The sequence below is a fragment of the Pseudophryne corroboree genome, chromosome 2 (assembly GCF_028390025.1).
Source record: "Pseudophryne corroboree isolate aPseCor3 chromosome 2, aPseCor3.hap2, whole genome shotgun sequence".
In the NCBI taxonomy this organism is placed as follows: Eukaryota; Metazoa; Chordata; class Amphibia; order Anura; family Myobatrachidae; genus Pseudophryne; species Pseudophryne corroboree.
Window position 1 is genome coordinate 274,200,784 of NC_086445.1, and position 17,206 is coordinate 274,217,989.

General features: G+C 40.2%; 1 protein-coding gene across 1 annotated transcript in view; it reads left to right on the forward strand.

Annotated features, from left to right (window-relative positions):
• Positions 1–17,206, forward strand: part of ERICH6B (glutamate rich 6B) — a 385,650-nt gene that overhangs the window by 270,389 nt on the left and 98,055 nt on the right. Inside the window, exon 12 of the mRNA XM_063952820.1 lies at positions 13,513–13,595. Within this exon, the coding sequence (XP_063808890.1) occupies positions 13,513–13,595 (83 nt within the window). The remainder of the gene's footprint in view (positions 1–13,512; positions 13,596–17,206) is intronic.

Here is a 17,206-nt window from a genome sequence, read left to right on the forward strand (position 1 = left end):
GCAGACATTGTGTACATTAGTTATAATAAATATGGTATTTGAAGAACATATGTTGGTTGTTTTACTCAGCCTTGATGATTTTTAAAGTGTTTTGGGCATTTTAAAGTGCTTTGGAAAACCCATGCAAACGTGGGGAACATACAGTCTTCACACACATTGACATGACTGGAAATAAAACTCATGACCTTAGTGATGGGAGGCATTGAGGCTTACCACTATGCCAACCATGATGCCCCAAGTCTTGCATAAACCAACAAACATGAAATAATAAATCAGAAACCTTCCATTAAGAGTATAAAATGGTGTGCAGGGTAATTGGGACAAAACAATTAATGATATTAACATGGTTAAAATGTCAACGTTATTAATATTGGCACTTGCAAAATGTTGAGATTGACACAATGCGACATAGAAATGTTCAGATTGTCAAAATGTTGACATTTTAATTAGGGTTAGGGTAACTGTTAAAACTAGGCTCAGCGTTACCATTGGGGCTAGGGTTAGTGACTGTGTTTGGGTTAGGGTTCGCATTAGAATGACACAAAAATAACATTGTTGATATTTTAATAATGTGACATGAAATCAGTGCCAACATGGGTATTGTCAACATTATGAACATGTCAACATTATCATGTCAAGCTAATGAATGTGGATATAATATACTATACAACTAGCTCATGATGGTCTTTACTCTCACACCTTGATTCATACTATGATGGATTCTGGTGTTTTCACCCTCAACTCTTGAAGAGGGGACTTCCCTTTTCTCAACTCATAAGGGCTGTGTGCATAACTTCTGATAGAAGAGAACTCCCAGAGGCTCTAGAAACTATGGGACAGAAATTTATTGACCATGAATATAATTGATATGATTGCAAGGAGGTATTAAGTGTGATTCAAAAAAGCCTCTATCTCGGTCACGAATATTTGCTGAATTCCCAAAGCTGAGCATGATTCACAAAGGGCTGTGTTTTCAACTGAGGTTCTCAAGCACCTACTCGATTACATCAGACCTTACAAGGACTCCTATTCATAAAGCATTCGCATATAATTAATGTCCAAACCAATTTTGGGCTCCTTGTGCCAACAGTTGCCCATGTTTTGCTATAAACGCAGTCACAATCTGAAAGGACAGATCCAATTGTTAATACTGGCTTCAACTGGTTGAAATTGCAGAAAGGGGCATTCAGATGTGGATACAAAAGCATAATATGCAGTGTAGAAGCAGATTGTATAACGCTATGATGCTAGCATTGTTGACAAAAGTGCAATATAATTTTTTCTGGTCGCATAATACATTGTAAACCGTCTCATTTACTGATTGTGAAGAGGAATGACAATAATTACATTTAATAACATGTTTTTTAAATATTAAGTACAAGTAGATCATTTAAATGAGGTGTCTGAGTCTCGTCTCCTGCGTCGTATGAAGAATTAAATAACCAATTGAATTATAACGCAATCGTAGGGTCGCCATCTAATATTCTCTGCTGTACCAATTGGTCAAATGTAAGCTGTTATGAACCTCAATACGCACTGGAAAAGACAACGTGACAATGTAGCTTTCCCAAACATTGAAAAATGGACCCTCTCTCTCTACTCCTTTTCATATATGGTCTCCACCAAAACCATTCTAAAAATGTGGTGAAGCTTTTCTTTATATAATGAAAATACAGGAGAACTAGGGTGTATCCAATTCTGCTAAATAGTTTTTTTAAGATGCAGAGATTATGGCTGACAAAAGCTTCTTACATCCTTTAGTTACTCATTAGTTATTTGGGGGAAACCTTAACATAGCTCATTCAGGTGACAAGGGAACTCACACACCACTCTTGTTGTAGATCTTAGCTCTTCATATGCATTTGTTGTGATCCATAACAAGTTTGTGAAGGAAGTGAACATGCTGACTTCCTCAGGGTGCAGTACTGCTTATATACAGTGCCTTGACATTTCACATGAGCTTTAGTCAGAGATCACAGTTAAGGGGGGTACTCACGGGAGAGATGTGTGCTGAGCGATCTTAACACAGACCGCTCAGCACACATCTCTCACCCCGCTCAGCACAGCGCGATGTGCTGAGCGAGGGGGAAAGCCGACGGGGGGCCGCTCACTTCACACAACGGTGAAGTGAGCGACTCGCTAGATTGAGCCTGCATGCAGGCTCAATCTAGCATCGGCGATAGCGATGTGCGGGGCCGCGCATCGCTATCGCTGGAGGGCATACACACGGCAGATCCGTGCTTAAAATCTAAGCAATCTAGCAAGATTGCTTAGATTTTAAGCACGGATCTCTCCGTGTGTACCCCCCTTTAGCAATCAGAGAGATTGTGTCTACTCTTCCTATGCACTGCACATCCGGAAACTGATTGCATACCCTTTGTACATGGAATGGCAATACAATCATGTTCACTGTATATAAGGGAAATTAATGCTTTTTTAAAATTACAATATATAACTCAGAGAGAAAGTTAAAGAAAAATAACAAATATATAGTCTATAACAAGTTTTCAGGAAAAGGCCTTACAGGAAATCTGAGGTTTAGAGAGAGAACTGTTCAAATGTAGAAAGAAAGAGGAGAAAGAGCAACAACCACTCTGTATAACGCAATATAATAACCAACATAGGAAATTGAGAAACTCATTAAAAAACATTGTCCGTCTTCCAGGGGGGGGGGGGGGGAGCATCGCGATGGCCGCTTTTTACTGAGCTCTCCGCTTCAGCCCTGTAGGATCCTCATCCATCCGTTGCTAAATCTAACTATATATATATATATATATATAGTTCCAAACAGAGGGACGGCACTCATAGGATTTTGCAATAGAAAATTTGTATTCCAATAGAGAAAATTTACATCAACGTTTCGGTGGAGACCACCGTCATCAGGATGTATAACGAACAGGAGAAAAGGTGAACATGTTCCTATGAGTGCCGTCCCTCTGTTTGGAACTATTGATTCATGGTCATCCCATGATAGGACTGGATCACCAAGGTATTTCATTTTGTTTTTTGAGTGCCGATACACATAGTTTTTATATATATATATATATATATATATATATATATATATATATATATATATATATATATATATATATATATATATATATCTCTACATGCACACCACATGGGGATATTGGAAACCACTGAGTAGTGTTATGCCAATACTGAAACACAAAGGTCAGAGCTGACCATGCAATCTCTTGTAATATTCACTATTTTGTTTATTTAATGTAGGGGTTGCATTATTTCTTGTACTATCAAATTGGCGATCTGACGCAGAATTTGACACATCATGTGATACAAGTGACATACCCAGCTCACCAAATATAATAATGATGTCTGACATATATTTAACTGTTACGTTGTTTGTGTGTGTTGTTAAATTCGTTCTTATTTTTTATAACCATTTGCAAAATTTTCTATTTCTACTTATGCCCTTTACTTTTATAAACAATGTCATTTTTAGTTGATTTCTGTATTGCTTATCGGACAGAGTACTGTTAAAGTACATTACTATTAATAACAGTTACTGATTCTTTCACAGATTTGACCTTCCTGGCGCTGTATTCAATATGATATGATCTTCCTCTAGCTACAATGTATTAAAAGAAGCATTCTTAAATATGGATTTACTTTGATTAAAAATAGTATATTTAAACAGTGTTTTCATGCTAATATTAATGTCTAGTGTGCTTAGATCTCAAAGCACTTTCAAATCTAATTAATACTATCATTTAATTTTAATCACTTAATTGTAAAGAGATATCACGGCAGAAGATTAAAAGTATAGTTGACCTTGCAGAAATATGATCCTTTAACCTCCATGGATTTTGACAATGTATTTCCCTCTAGCGCTCTTCATAAGCTTATAAAACCTTAATGTGTCCTTATGGCAATTCAGGAATTCATATACCGAACTTTACAATTGTCCAAAATTCACTGCAGGATGTCATTCATTATATATAAAGCAATTGGGCACTCAGTAAATTGTCAGTTGCTCAGACAAATAATATTCCATTTTACTATCAATTAATCAGTTTCGGAAGAAATCCCTGTACATCCATTTACCTCCTTGGCAAGTGTAGTGAGGTAAAATGTGAAAGTTACAAACTTTTGCTTCTTATGTGAGGTTGCAGTTATCATTTACAGTACATGTGTATAAATGGATCGCAAGGGCTGCACTATAGATTTATCGGATTCGGCAACCTCCGGCAGCCCTGGCTGTGACTGCATACAATGTATTGTATGTGATCCTGCCGCCCTAGAAGCTGCCGGGCAGTACAGAGGAGATCATACGCGACTTCTCCCCTCGATTAAGTCGCAGTAGTGTATGGAGACCCTTACTGTACAGTACATATACACCAAGTGTCATTGCCTGCTATTGTTGGACTGCTGCTAATACCATATACAAACACGGCCTTGTCATGTCCTCAAGCCTTTGTCCACTAAAATCCTTGTCTTTGAGTCTTCTCAGAGGGGCATATTTATCACAATGCACATTTTTAACCACTTGCCTGGCATGCTCGCATCAGATGTGAGCACACCAGGCTAGGCTTTCCCTGACATGGTCACATCTGATGCGACCTGTCAGAAAGCTCACTGTGTAGCTGCAGGAACAAAAGATTCCTGCAATTGCCACTCTCAGAGGGACATCCAGCCCCTCTGCTTCCTGGTTCCCTCCCACCTCCCCACCCCCCAGTGCATGCCATGCTGATCGGTCAGCCCTTCAGTAATCCCCACCTAGCAGCTGCATACACATACACTAGCAGCTGCTAGGGAAATGTAAAAATAAGCAGCCCTCAATTTCCCTAAGAAGCTCCAGAGGTTGCAGAGAGGCTCATGTGTCGGGAAAATTAGGTTGTGATGTTCTGATCATTGTTGGGCATGATGTTTCGAACATCCATGTTTTTATCGATTTAAAGAAAAAAAAATATTTTTTTCTTTATTATTCTTTTTAAAAGAAAATTGCATTGGACATACTTTAAGTAAATGTTCTTTCTGATGCAGCTGCGATGCTTATGATAATCAGCTGGAGGAGATGCAGTAGAATCTAAACAGTGCCTCATATATTCCTCATCATTATTTTAGATCACTGCACCAGCCAGGGCCGGTGCAAGGTCTCTCTGCACCCTAGGCAAAGTTTCAGCCTAGCGCCCCCTAATCTGCAAACACCTCCCCCTCACCACCTCCCGGAGGTATCATTATACATAGACAGAGAAAAGGGGTGACACTCAAGGACTTTTAAAATGAAAAGATATATTGTAATATGTATAAATGTTAGGTGGTATGTTAGGAATCGAATAGGACACTGAGGCCAGTTTCACTTTTATGCTGAGTGATATACATCTGGTGGGGATATTTAATTGTATGTGTACACATACATATATACGCACCTACATATATTTTTATGTACCTGTGTTTTCTCTAATGTGCTGTGCAAACCCCCAACACACCCCCACCCTTTGTGGTCCCGCAGAAACCCCCATGGGTTACTCACCTTATGTTGTTTTCCCTCATCATTGGCAGGGTTCCTCTTATAGTCAGCAGCAGCATTACAATGATGCTGCTGGGTGCAGACATGTAGTCAGGTTCAACTTGCTGCTGGAGATCCAGGATCCAGGCGCCTGGAGGAGGTGCATCAGGGCTATAAGGAGCAACAGTGAGGGCGCCCCTCGGAAGCCATAGTTACATCTGCCTCATATGTGCCTTCACATGACTTGATGATACACATGTCAGCACGGAGGAAGCGCTGAGGCATTATGCAGCGCAGCCTTGAAGCGGCAGCTGTACCTGATTAGACCTGCAGCCGCTGCCAGTGAAGTGTAAAGGAGGCTGTCTCGTATAGAGACATCCTTCAATTTATTGCTTGATGAATTCAGTGGCGCCCTCCAAGGGCCGGCGCCCCTAGGCAGCCGCCTAAAGCTGCCTAATGGAAGAGCCGGCCCTGGCACCAGCCCTCCAGCACTTCCTATCTGCAGATTTGTCCACATATAGTTATGTTGCAGTTATATATGCATGCAGTTACTATGCTTACTTGACTCTTTTCTAACCTTTTAGGTAAAGTAGATGTGAATTAATAATAACCAAACAGGGCTTGAGAGCAATTCAAGTGGAGCAGCCAAACGGGGGGTGCCATCACATTGAGGACACAGAGAAGCCAGCAGTGTCCCCTTTCCGGGTGCTCCACTCTTACCTCATCACAGCCTTTCTAAACCTACTTTTCCCACTCCACAGCCATTCTTTGCCCAGCTAGTCCTGCTCCACATCCCTTCCAAACATGCTGCCCACCTCCACCATCACACAGCCTTTCTGAGCTTGTTGCCCAACTCCTCCATCAATAGCCCTTCTAAGCCTGCTTGGCAGACTAACAGCCCTTCTATGCCCGCTGCCCATCCCCAACATCCCACAGCCGTTCTAAGCCCACCTTCTCTCTCTATGGGATGCACTGGACAACCAACAGCCAGGATACTGTCAGTAAGAGAGAGAGAGAGAGAGAGTGTGTGTGTGTGTGTGTGTGTGTGTGTGTGTGTGTGTGTGTGTGTGTGTGTGTGTGTGTGCGCGTGCGTGCTAGTAGACCTGGAGCCAGCCATGTACACAAAAATATTTATACTGTTATACGTATATGTATATTTTACGCAAAAAGTCAGTAAAAGAGCTCAGGTCAGCTCCTGCATCACTGATAAAATGTACTCCAGGACAGCTAAAGTATGTCCAGAGCATAAGAGTATATAGAGCTATATCTCAACAAATATCATGCTGATCTGGGGTTCATGAAGAAGCTGGTGCGCAGTAGAGGAATCCAAACAGAGGTGAAGAGATTCGAAAGGATCCCTTTTCACACCCCCAGACCTCCTTCCTATAGGAAGGAATGGCGAAGATGACAAAGGTTCCTTCTATCATGCTCCAAAAACTTAGTATTTTCAGAGCTCTATGAATTTTGGACAAGATATTGTCTTACAGTAAAGAATGGCCCCGATTCTACAAAAGTATTTCACCTCCTTATTTAGGGATTAAGAGAAAATGACTAGAACCGGGAGAGACATAGTTTCCACATACTGTATATTAAATTAGAAAAGTAGCTTTACTTGCTCTTCATCTTTGTTTTGTAATTTATTTATCGTAGTTTACAGAAATAAACTCACAGTATAAACACATACATACATACATACATACATACATACATACATACATAGTTTTTTACATTATAATCATCTGTCCATGCAGAATTTGTGGAATCTTCTTTCTCAATTTCCTTTTCAATTCAGACCCAGTATTCGCATTTCTGACAATGAAATAGTAAATGGGCATATGTTTCTATACCATATGATCTCCTACAGTAACAGCATGACACTGTTCTCCTAATACCCCACAGCTTTTGCACAATTAAGTGACAGTGTTGGCACTACCAGTGAATTTCAACTAATATATCCCTCTAGCGAGAGAAATGAAAGCTGCCTTATCTGTATGAATGAGCGGGTAATGACTTGGATGGCCGGCCTGACACTGTAATAAAGAGATGTCATGCTCAGTTCTGTGTCACTGAGCCAGGATGGGTCTTATCTGTGCCTACAACATAGCAGAACCAGATTTACTGAGCCCCGGAGTAGTCAACTGAATAAACCTTAAGGCTTTGCATTCTAAATCTCTGCCATGTGTTTTGTATCTTAGTTTTTTTTATTAATTTGCAACATATATCATAGGTAATAAAAGATTATATATGACATATATAATTATGACCAAAACCTGCAATATACTGCAATTAGTAAACCTGATACTTACTAATGTGATATATCATGTGATGTTAAATCGTTGTTTGTTAATGAATCTAAAGAAAACATACATCTTAGGTTCTACTTGTCTAATATGCTAGTAATATAAGGATAATGGAACTCATTTAGTGGCAGATTATTATGCTTACATTGCAGATAATGCCCACAAAACAGACATTTTTGGGGTATCCCTGCAAAGTCTAAACATAAGATATTAGATATTTCTGATATATGCAGCTGCACCTCCATTTCACGTGAAAGCATCATACAGTATGTTTCTATGAGGTCTGCTAAATGGTCAAATATATGCCTGTTTCAGGAAGCATTAGCCCATAGTATCCTATGATTCATAGGCTATGAGTTACTGTAATGCAATTCTTTTCAGAGACAACGCACTGAGGGCTAATTATCATGTTTCAACTGTATTAACTGGTGATGTTTGGAGAATTGTTCAAATAACTTTTTATCATTAATTTAATCTGTAAGCATTGTACTTTTTTTGGATATTAAATTCCAATGTAATAAATTAATGGCCTTATTGCTCCCTCAGTGGCGTATTTAACCTACAGGCTGCAAGACTACAAGACTGCAGGCCCCCCCAGGTAAAATCTGCCACCCAGCTAGGTGTCAGTGAAGCCAGATGCAGTTTGGCTTCACCGTGACTGGCAGTGTCTTCCTATTGGAAGCCCTATCTGTCAGTCTCAGTCACAGACACATAAAGCAGTTCCATTGGAAGGTATTTCCTCCCTCCGGAACTCCCAGACCAGGCTACAATAAGCAGAGAGCTGGCTTCCTGTAGAAAGCCACTCCCTGCCATTCGCGCAGCTCAATACAGCTTATATGTGCTGCAGTCGGTGCAGTCCATAGAAGCCGGGAGTTTGAGCATGTGCATTCGCACTGTGGCGTTTGTGCATGCACATGTCCCAGACCCTGCTAGCTCCATTGCACAGGTGCTGGGAACCGGGTACTGTCTGTTTCCACTCCAAGCACGGGGATAGCGGTAGCCCCCCTACTAACCGTGAGTAGGAGCCGCCGCTGCTCCTTGTTTGGAGAGTTAGAAATGATTTATAACCTTGTGAATCATTGGTGAGAGAAAATGCAAATAGCTAGCTAATTGACGCAGATTTGCCTCATTCTGTAATTAAGGTATAGACTTGTAATGGCCTTTTTCACTTCATGGTGGCAGCTACCAGAGTTTAAAAGTAACACCCAGATAAGTGGTGTATTATAACATACATCACAAACCAAAGTAACCAACCATGACAGTCAGAAGATATTATTTTCACCCCTGCGTCTGACCTAAAGAAAGACTTGACACAACAACAGCATTGTAATATCCTATTCTCATGGAGAAGAAGCGGTATACCAACTAACCAACACAACACCTAGTGAACCAGGATTTTCTGGAATGTGTCAGGTCAGCCATTGCCTAGAGATGTCCTTTTAATAAGAGGAAGATATTGTATATTATCATACAACCATTTGTTAAGAAGTTGAAGGTGGATTCTCACATATAATACTGAAAAGATTTGAAAGATAATTGATTGGGACTTTAGATAACTGTTATTAATGGATCTCTTATAGCAGCGATATGATTATAGAATTTGATTCCGTATACCTGTTACATTACAGAATGTTATACAGATATCTTTTTAGATGTTGTGCTCATTAAGGTGTCACTTTGTGATAATACCTCTTGTGAAGACGGTGCAGATTATATTTTTTTCAATAGCCTACAATGTTGCCCTTCTTTTCACATATTATTAGATTCACACATTTTTCCATTTGAACAAAAGAGCTGTGAAATTGGATAAAAGATAGCAATCTAGTTTTATGATTGAAGCTGACACAAGGGTCACATCTCAGACAGTTAAATGTAGGATCAACTGTTCTCACACTTGCAGAATTTCCACTGATGACCATCTGCTTACTATTGACATATTCCATATTGTCACTAAGAGATTTTCTACAAACACAGTTCAAATACATAAAACACTAATATAAATGTATTACAACAAATGTCCAATTCTTTGCACTGGGTCCATTATCTAGGTAGCTTCACAAGAAATCTACTTGTAGTTAAAGTCGTTTATTCTAAAAACCGCATAAAGCAAAGAAAAAAATATGGGAACAAAATACAATTCACTGATTTTAATTTTGGAGTTAAAAATCTCTGTCCTCCCAGCTGCTATTTTGATGTGACATGTTAAGTGGGGTACACACATGTACAATTATCAATATTAAAAGAACAGGCCGATGACTGTATAGATGTGTATGTAGTGCCAATGCAAGAGCGTTAGCCGATAATCGGCTTACAGCGCTCCTGCAATGGCCGGAATCGGTTGGTCTAATCTTATGAACATGTTTGATTTTTAAAGGTTTGACCATCCGATCCGATCCCATAGAAGTCCATACACATTGTGCTATGTCTGCATAGTGTGTGCGGTGCTCGCAGGCAGCTGGCGGGGTCACGCTGGGGATGGCACGACTGATCGGGAGAGTTTACCCCAATCAGCCGCTAATTGTATGCATGTGTACCCACCTTAAGACTAGTGTACGTGTGTAGCTCAGTGTTTTTATACTTATTTTTCTTCACATAGTGGACTTGATTCAGAGACACATGCAATATAGATGTTCATGTAGTTGAGGGATTATTCATCCTTTTATCAGTGCATAACCGTAAAATAGATTAAGGATATATTTTCGCAAAAGTCGTAATTCTAAGAAGGGAAGTTAAATGACCCAAAAAAAAAATAACAGATTGCTATGATCATTTCCATCTATTGACTTTTCCATTGACTTTTGGTGGAAAATAACATATATTTAAGCTGTCTGCAAACTTTCTGCTTGCAGTTGGCTTTAAAAAAATAATTTGTAATATAGCAACATCTATTGTTTATATATATATATATATATATATATTTATCTTTGTTCAATATTGTCCTTTGCAAAAAATGTCAACTCTTAGCACTGATATGTTTATATTTCATTCCTATATATAAAGCAGCAGGAAAATGAATAGTAAATGGTCGAAGATCATCTCATTTTGCACTTTTAATGAGCCTCCATTTTTTCAGTATGACCTTTGCCGAGGGTGGAATATTGTACAGTATTGCTGGGCCCCACAGGAAATCGTGGTGCTGGGAACAGATAGCCCATGTACCCCCTGCTCATATGAGTGTGTGTGGAATTCAACAAATGCTGAAATGTGGTCCCTGGTCTTCTATCCTGAGACATGGGGGTCCTCAGTAAGGAGACCCAGCACTTCTAAGTTGCCCCAGAGTCGGGGCACGCACTGCACTAAAGGCGAGAAATGTGGATAAGTTGCACAGAGTAACCAATCACCTGCTACCTTTCATTTTATAGAATACACTTGATAAATGCTAGCTGAAAGCTGATTGGTTACTATGGGCAACTTCTCCACTCTTCCACTTCTCCACTCCTTAGAAAGTGTGATGCATTTCCCCTAAGTTCTGCCACTAACCTCTTCACTGTATAAACTGCTTTCATTATATACTTTGTGGGAAATAATGTATATCCAATAGGAAAACTTAAATGTCCCTATTAATCAGTATGTTTGTTTCATCTCCTTCCATGCAACTGCTGCTGTTCTGTGGTTATACTATAGGAAATAAGCTCTATAGTATTTATGTGATATGGAGCATGACCATTGTGAGTGCTGCCATGCAATGGGGCAACAGGCAGCTCTCAGGGTACATGTCCATTCCTGCTGCTCTGCAGAACATATATATGCATTGCTTTTCTCATCAAAGGAAAGAGCCGGCTACAGCAGTTATTACTGTATACAGCAAAGTTCTTCCAGAAAATATTTCTTTATAGCTGTGACTCATGGCCTGACACAATTGTTTAAGATATAGCTGCTGGTGTATGACATTATGTTTTAAAGGAATGTATCTGTGACCTTTCCCTTGAAAGGTTGTATTTTGCTGATGTCTGTAACAGCCACATGATTTATAATAGAAAATGTATGAGTGGTATCAGACAAGTATTTTTTTAAATCATATTTTACTAGGCAAGAAATATAAGTTGAGATGAACATTAGCCAATGTGCAGAGCATTTCTTGCATGGTTTTGCACTGCGTGTTCTCCAGAACTAAGCCTAGACAAATACAAGTGATCAAGCCGAGTTGTAATCACACATACAATTAACAACTGATGAGGCTAACTGGGTTGTAACAGGTAATACTGAGTTGGACACCAGCAAAAATACACCTGTTTCCAGGCATATCATTTGTAACTAGTATAGGGTAGCTGCACGTGTGTCCAGGTGATGATGATGATGATGATGAGGATGATGATGATTAGTACAAAACCAAGCAAAGCAATAGGGGGCTGGAGCACAACAAGATGCACATAGATGAATATACACATTTTTCACGGGTGTGGTATATTAGATAGACAGTGTCTAGTTAGACAGTCAATAGATTGACACCACATGTTAGACAGTCAAAAGGTTGACAGGGTCAAAAGGTAGACATGAAAAAGTAAAACGTAAAAAAGGTCGTCAGGGTCAAAAGGTCAACATGAAAATGTTCAACATAAAAAAGGTAGACACCATATTTTGGCATTTTTGGGGTTTGTGTGGATAGTTTAGTCATCTGGGGCCCCCAATTGTAGAAAGGCATCCCCTCACGGAGCTCGCTTTGCTCGCCACGCTTCAGGGTTGGGCAAGGTTTATAGCCAACTCTATGCTGACATGGATAGAGAAGGTATGAAAAAGTCCAAAAACATGTAAAATAAAAAAAATCTGTTTACCTTTTTTATGTCGACTATTTTCATGTGGACCTTTTGACCCTGTCTACCTTTCGACCCTGTCGACCTTTTTTGTACTGTCTACCTTTTTTCACATCGACCTTTTGACCCTGTCGACCTTTTGACCCTGTCGACCTAATGCCTGTCTAACATATGGTGTCTATCTATTGACTGTCTAACTAGACACTGTCAATCTATCATCCGGATACCATTTTTTTGTTGGGAGAGTGTTCTGGACTATCTAGTGCAGTGACATCAGTCCACACACTTAGTGACTTTAAACAGTAATGCAGGTTTATTTAGTGAACACAGGTGACTCAGATGTAACACTGATATCGGTAATCAGGAGCCCATATATCACACCAGACAACAGCATTAGGTAGTGGTACTTATCAGGAGATGTCTGTGGTGGTAAAGCATGGAGGACTGCACAGCCGTGCAGTCTGACTCCTGCAGTAGAGAAGATGATGCATGTACTGAAACATTGTGAGTCTCTGTAGCTGAGATCTGCTCCCAGTCTCAGCTCTGCACACTTGTATACCAGGACTCTGTCTCAGTCTCTCTGTGTGTCACACTTTCCTCACACTCTCTCTGAGATGGAGGAATAGGAACTACATCATATAACTCTGCCTCCGAGTAACTCCTGGCACTAGAGGTCTGATACTAGGGGATGCACCCATAGAGTAATACACAGAAGGAGACAGGTACAGAGCGCAACATATCCTAACATTTTTCACATACACACAGTTCAGCAACAGTATACCACCAACTTACTTTCAGCTCAGTATGAGGCTCATAGTGCACAGGATCTAGTTTATTATACCTGTCACACAGGGGCATTACAGTTTCACAATGTAAGTGTCAATAAATAAGTCTTGGAGACGTCAAATACTTTATAAAACCAAGTCTTGAAGACGTCCGATACTGTGTATTGTACTTAAACACTTGTGTTTATTTCCACTCTCCGCAGATGCCCAGTGAGACTATCAATAAACGTTACAGCTCAGGACAGGATTTCCTCATCATCTTTCCAGATGGGACAGGACAGGTTCTGTATCCAGCATAATAAAATCCATATCATCTATTCACAGTTGCAGTAATTAAGCAAGCATACTGCTGACTTTCATCTCCTTACACCTTATGAGGTGCCATGGGGGAGATAAGGTCAGGACAAGCATGGTAAAGTACAGTAAGGGCATATATTTAACAAGCAGGAGCTTACGCTACTATAATTATTATTGGGATAATGCAGAGTGAGCTCTACACTACGTAGTTTGTGCATACCCAGAAAATGGACATACAGTACAGAGATTTGGGTGATTCTACAACTTAGAGCCACCTGCACCTTAAGAGGTAGGACGGGGAAAGAAGGGACATTGGGACATAGGCTGAGTTGCGTAAGGGCCTGCTCACACTAATGAGAGCACATGTAGACCAGCAACCAGAATTACTTACGTCTGACCAAGCTATATTATTTGTGGGTGCTGTGTGGCAGGTGGACAGGGCCAGTTTAACAATGGGGCAGATGGAGCTCCAGCTCCAGGCCCCAGACACAAATAGGCCCCTCACCATTACAGCATGATGATGATCAACTGTCCAGCTGGTCATACGGTTACCATAAATGATAAAACTTTAAACAATATTTCTAATTTCCTTACAGTGTGATGCTGTTTTTTCTAATTTTTACGTATTTTGGAGAGATATTGGGGCTTATAGTGTAGGGAGTGTACACGCCCATATGTCATTGGCCTCACCCACACAGCATTAGCCACACTTCCTCAACATCTCACAATACACCCTTGATCTTTTTCAGTCCCAGGCCCATGTGGATCTTAATCCAGCCCTTCAGGTGCTAATGTACTGATTACAGAAAGCAAAAATAGCAGCGCTTAGTGTAATAATTTGTGATAAGCAGAGATGAGTGAAAAATTTATCACAATTTAATTAAACACAATTTTAAAAACACATTAAAAAATACATAAACTCGCCAATATCTTTAAATGAATAATGGTCAGATAGTTGCCTTTCCTAGTGTGATCCATACCTATATAAATTGAACTGGTAAGTATACGGGTGAAAAAGACTTAAGTTTTTGGACTAAGAATTAAAGTCCCAAGTGATAATTTTTACCACAATGACCCGCTGGAGGTGTAGTCCCTTGAGAGAGTCTTAAAGTTCTCAAACCAGGCACGGTGTTAGGGGTCCTCACTATAGCGCGGTGCCCTCCTTGTACAGAGAGAGATATGGTGGTACTCCAGAAAAAAGCCTGTCACCTCATTAACTTTGCAGATTGTAAAGTCCAATTCTGGTCTGGGCACACATGTGCAGCAAAGGTTCCAATAGGTAATGACCAAACAAGCCGCCTGACGCGTTTCGCTGCGAGCACTGCAGCTTTATCAAACCTTTGAAGATATTGGCGAGTTTGTGTTTTTTAATGTGTTTTTAAAATTGTGTTCAATTAAATTGTGATAAATTTTTCACTCAATTCTGCTTATCACAAATGATTACACTATTTGCTGCTATTTTTGCTCCCTGTAATTTATGTGTTTTTGGGTGTGACTATCCCAAATTTTTAGCAGCAGCATTAGAAATACAACACCTACCAGCGCCTGATCCTTTACCTTTGGTAAAATTTTCTCTTGCTAATGTACTGATGTTGATAATGGTCACCAGTAATAACAATCACTTGTGATAGAAGCTGGGTACACCTGCAGGGGCTTATTTCATCACTCCTAGGGATTTCCTCTCACCATCAGTAACTGCCTGTTACTGACTCGTCACACTGCATAGAGAATGAGTGACTCGCTGCTGCCAACACCAGGTATGAGTATGTATGGATACAGTGGGGATTGAAAGTTTTGGCACCCCAGGCAAAAATTCAATTTAATGTGCAAAAAGAAGCCAAGGAAAGATGGAAAAATCTCCAAAAGGCATCAAATTACAGATTAGACATTCTTATGACATGTCAAAAAAAAGTTTGATTTTATTTCCATCATTTACACTTTCAAAAAAACAGAAAACAAAAAATGGCGTCTGTTTGGGCACCCTGCAGAGTTAATACCTTGTACTGCCCCCTTTGGCAAGTATCACAGCTTGTAAACGCTTTTTGTAGCCAGCCAAGAGTCTTTCAATTCTTGTTTGAGGTATCTTCGCCCATTCTTCCTTACAAAAGTCTACCAGTTCTTTGAGATTCCTGGGCTGTCTGTGACGCACTGCTCTTTTAAGGTCTATCCATAGATTTTCAATTATGTTGAGGTCAGAAGATTGTGAAGGCCATGGCAAAACCTTCAGTTTACGCCTCTTGATGTAATCCACCGTGGATTTTGAGGTGTGTTTAGGATCATTATCCATTTGTAGAAGCCAGCCTCTCTTTAACTTCAGCTTTTTCACAGATGGCATCAAGTTAGCGTCCAAAATTTGCTGGAATCTTATTGAATCCATTTTTCCTTCTACTCGTGTAATGTTCCCTGTGCCACTGGCTGCAATACAACCCCAAAGCATGATTGATCCACCCCCATGCTTAACAGTTGGACAGAGGTTCTTTTCATTAAATTCTATGCCCGTCCTTCTCCAAACGTACCTTTGCTCATTGCGGCCAAAAAGTTCTATTTTAACCTCATCGGTCCATAGAACTTTATTCCAAAATGCATCACGATTGTCTATATGTTCATTTGCAAACTTCAAACGCTGATTTTTGTGGTGAGGACATAGAAGAGGTTTTCTTCTGATGACTCTTCTATGAAGACCATATTTGTACAAGTATCTCTTTATAGTGGAATAGTGTACCACAACTCCAGTGTCTGCCAGATCTTCCTGGAGGGATCGTGCAGTCAAACGTGGATTTTGACTTGCTTTTCTCACAATCCTGTGAGCTGTTCTGTCTGATATTTTTCTTGGTCTTCCAGATCTTGCTTTAACTTCCACTGTTCCTGATGACTGCCATTTCTTAATTACATTCCGAACAGAGGATATGGGCATCTGATAACACTTTGCTATCTTCTTATAGCCTTCTCCTGCTTTGTGAGCATCAACTATTCTCAGTTTCAGTGTTCTACACAACTACTTAGAGGAAACCATGGTGCTGATTGTTGGAGCAAGGTCAGATGAGTCTGGGTTTTTAAAACCTTTGAGATTGACATCACCTGGTCTTTCCAGACGATGATTGAGAACAATCCATGACACTGCCAGGTCTCAGCTGTCCAAAGGGGGCAGTACAAGGTATTAACTCTGCAGGGTGCCCAAACTTTTGCAGATGCCATTTTTTTGTTTTCTGTTCTTTTGAAAGTGTAAATGATGGAAATAAAATCAAACTTTTTTTGACATGTTATAAGAATGTCTAATCTGTAATTTGATGCCTTTTGGAGATTTTTCCATCTTTCCTTGGCTTCTTTTTGCACATTAAAATGAATTTTTGCCTGGGGTGCCCAAACTTTCAATCCCCACTGTACATTGCTGAAACATCTCCTGGGTATTGTTGGCTAATTCCCAATGGTCCTTCCCTATAGACCAATCTGTACTGACTAGCTGCCAGAGGGTTTCAGCTTGGAGACACTGTGCTCAATTCAGAAAAGCAGGGGAACAGAGTAGCTGTTGGTAGTCACAGGATACAGGCAGAAGCAGGTAGTGGTAGATTCAGGGTGTGTGGGGGGGAGCGGCACTGGGAC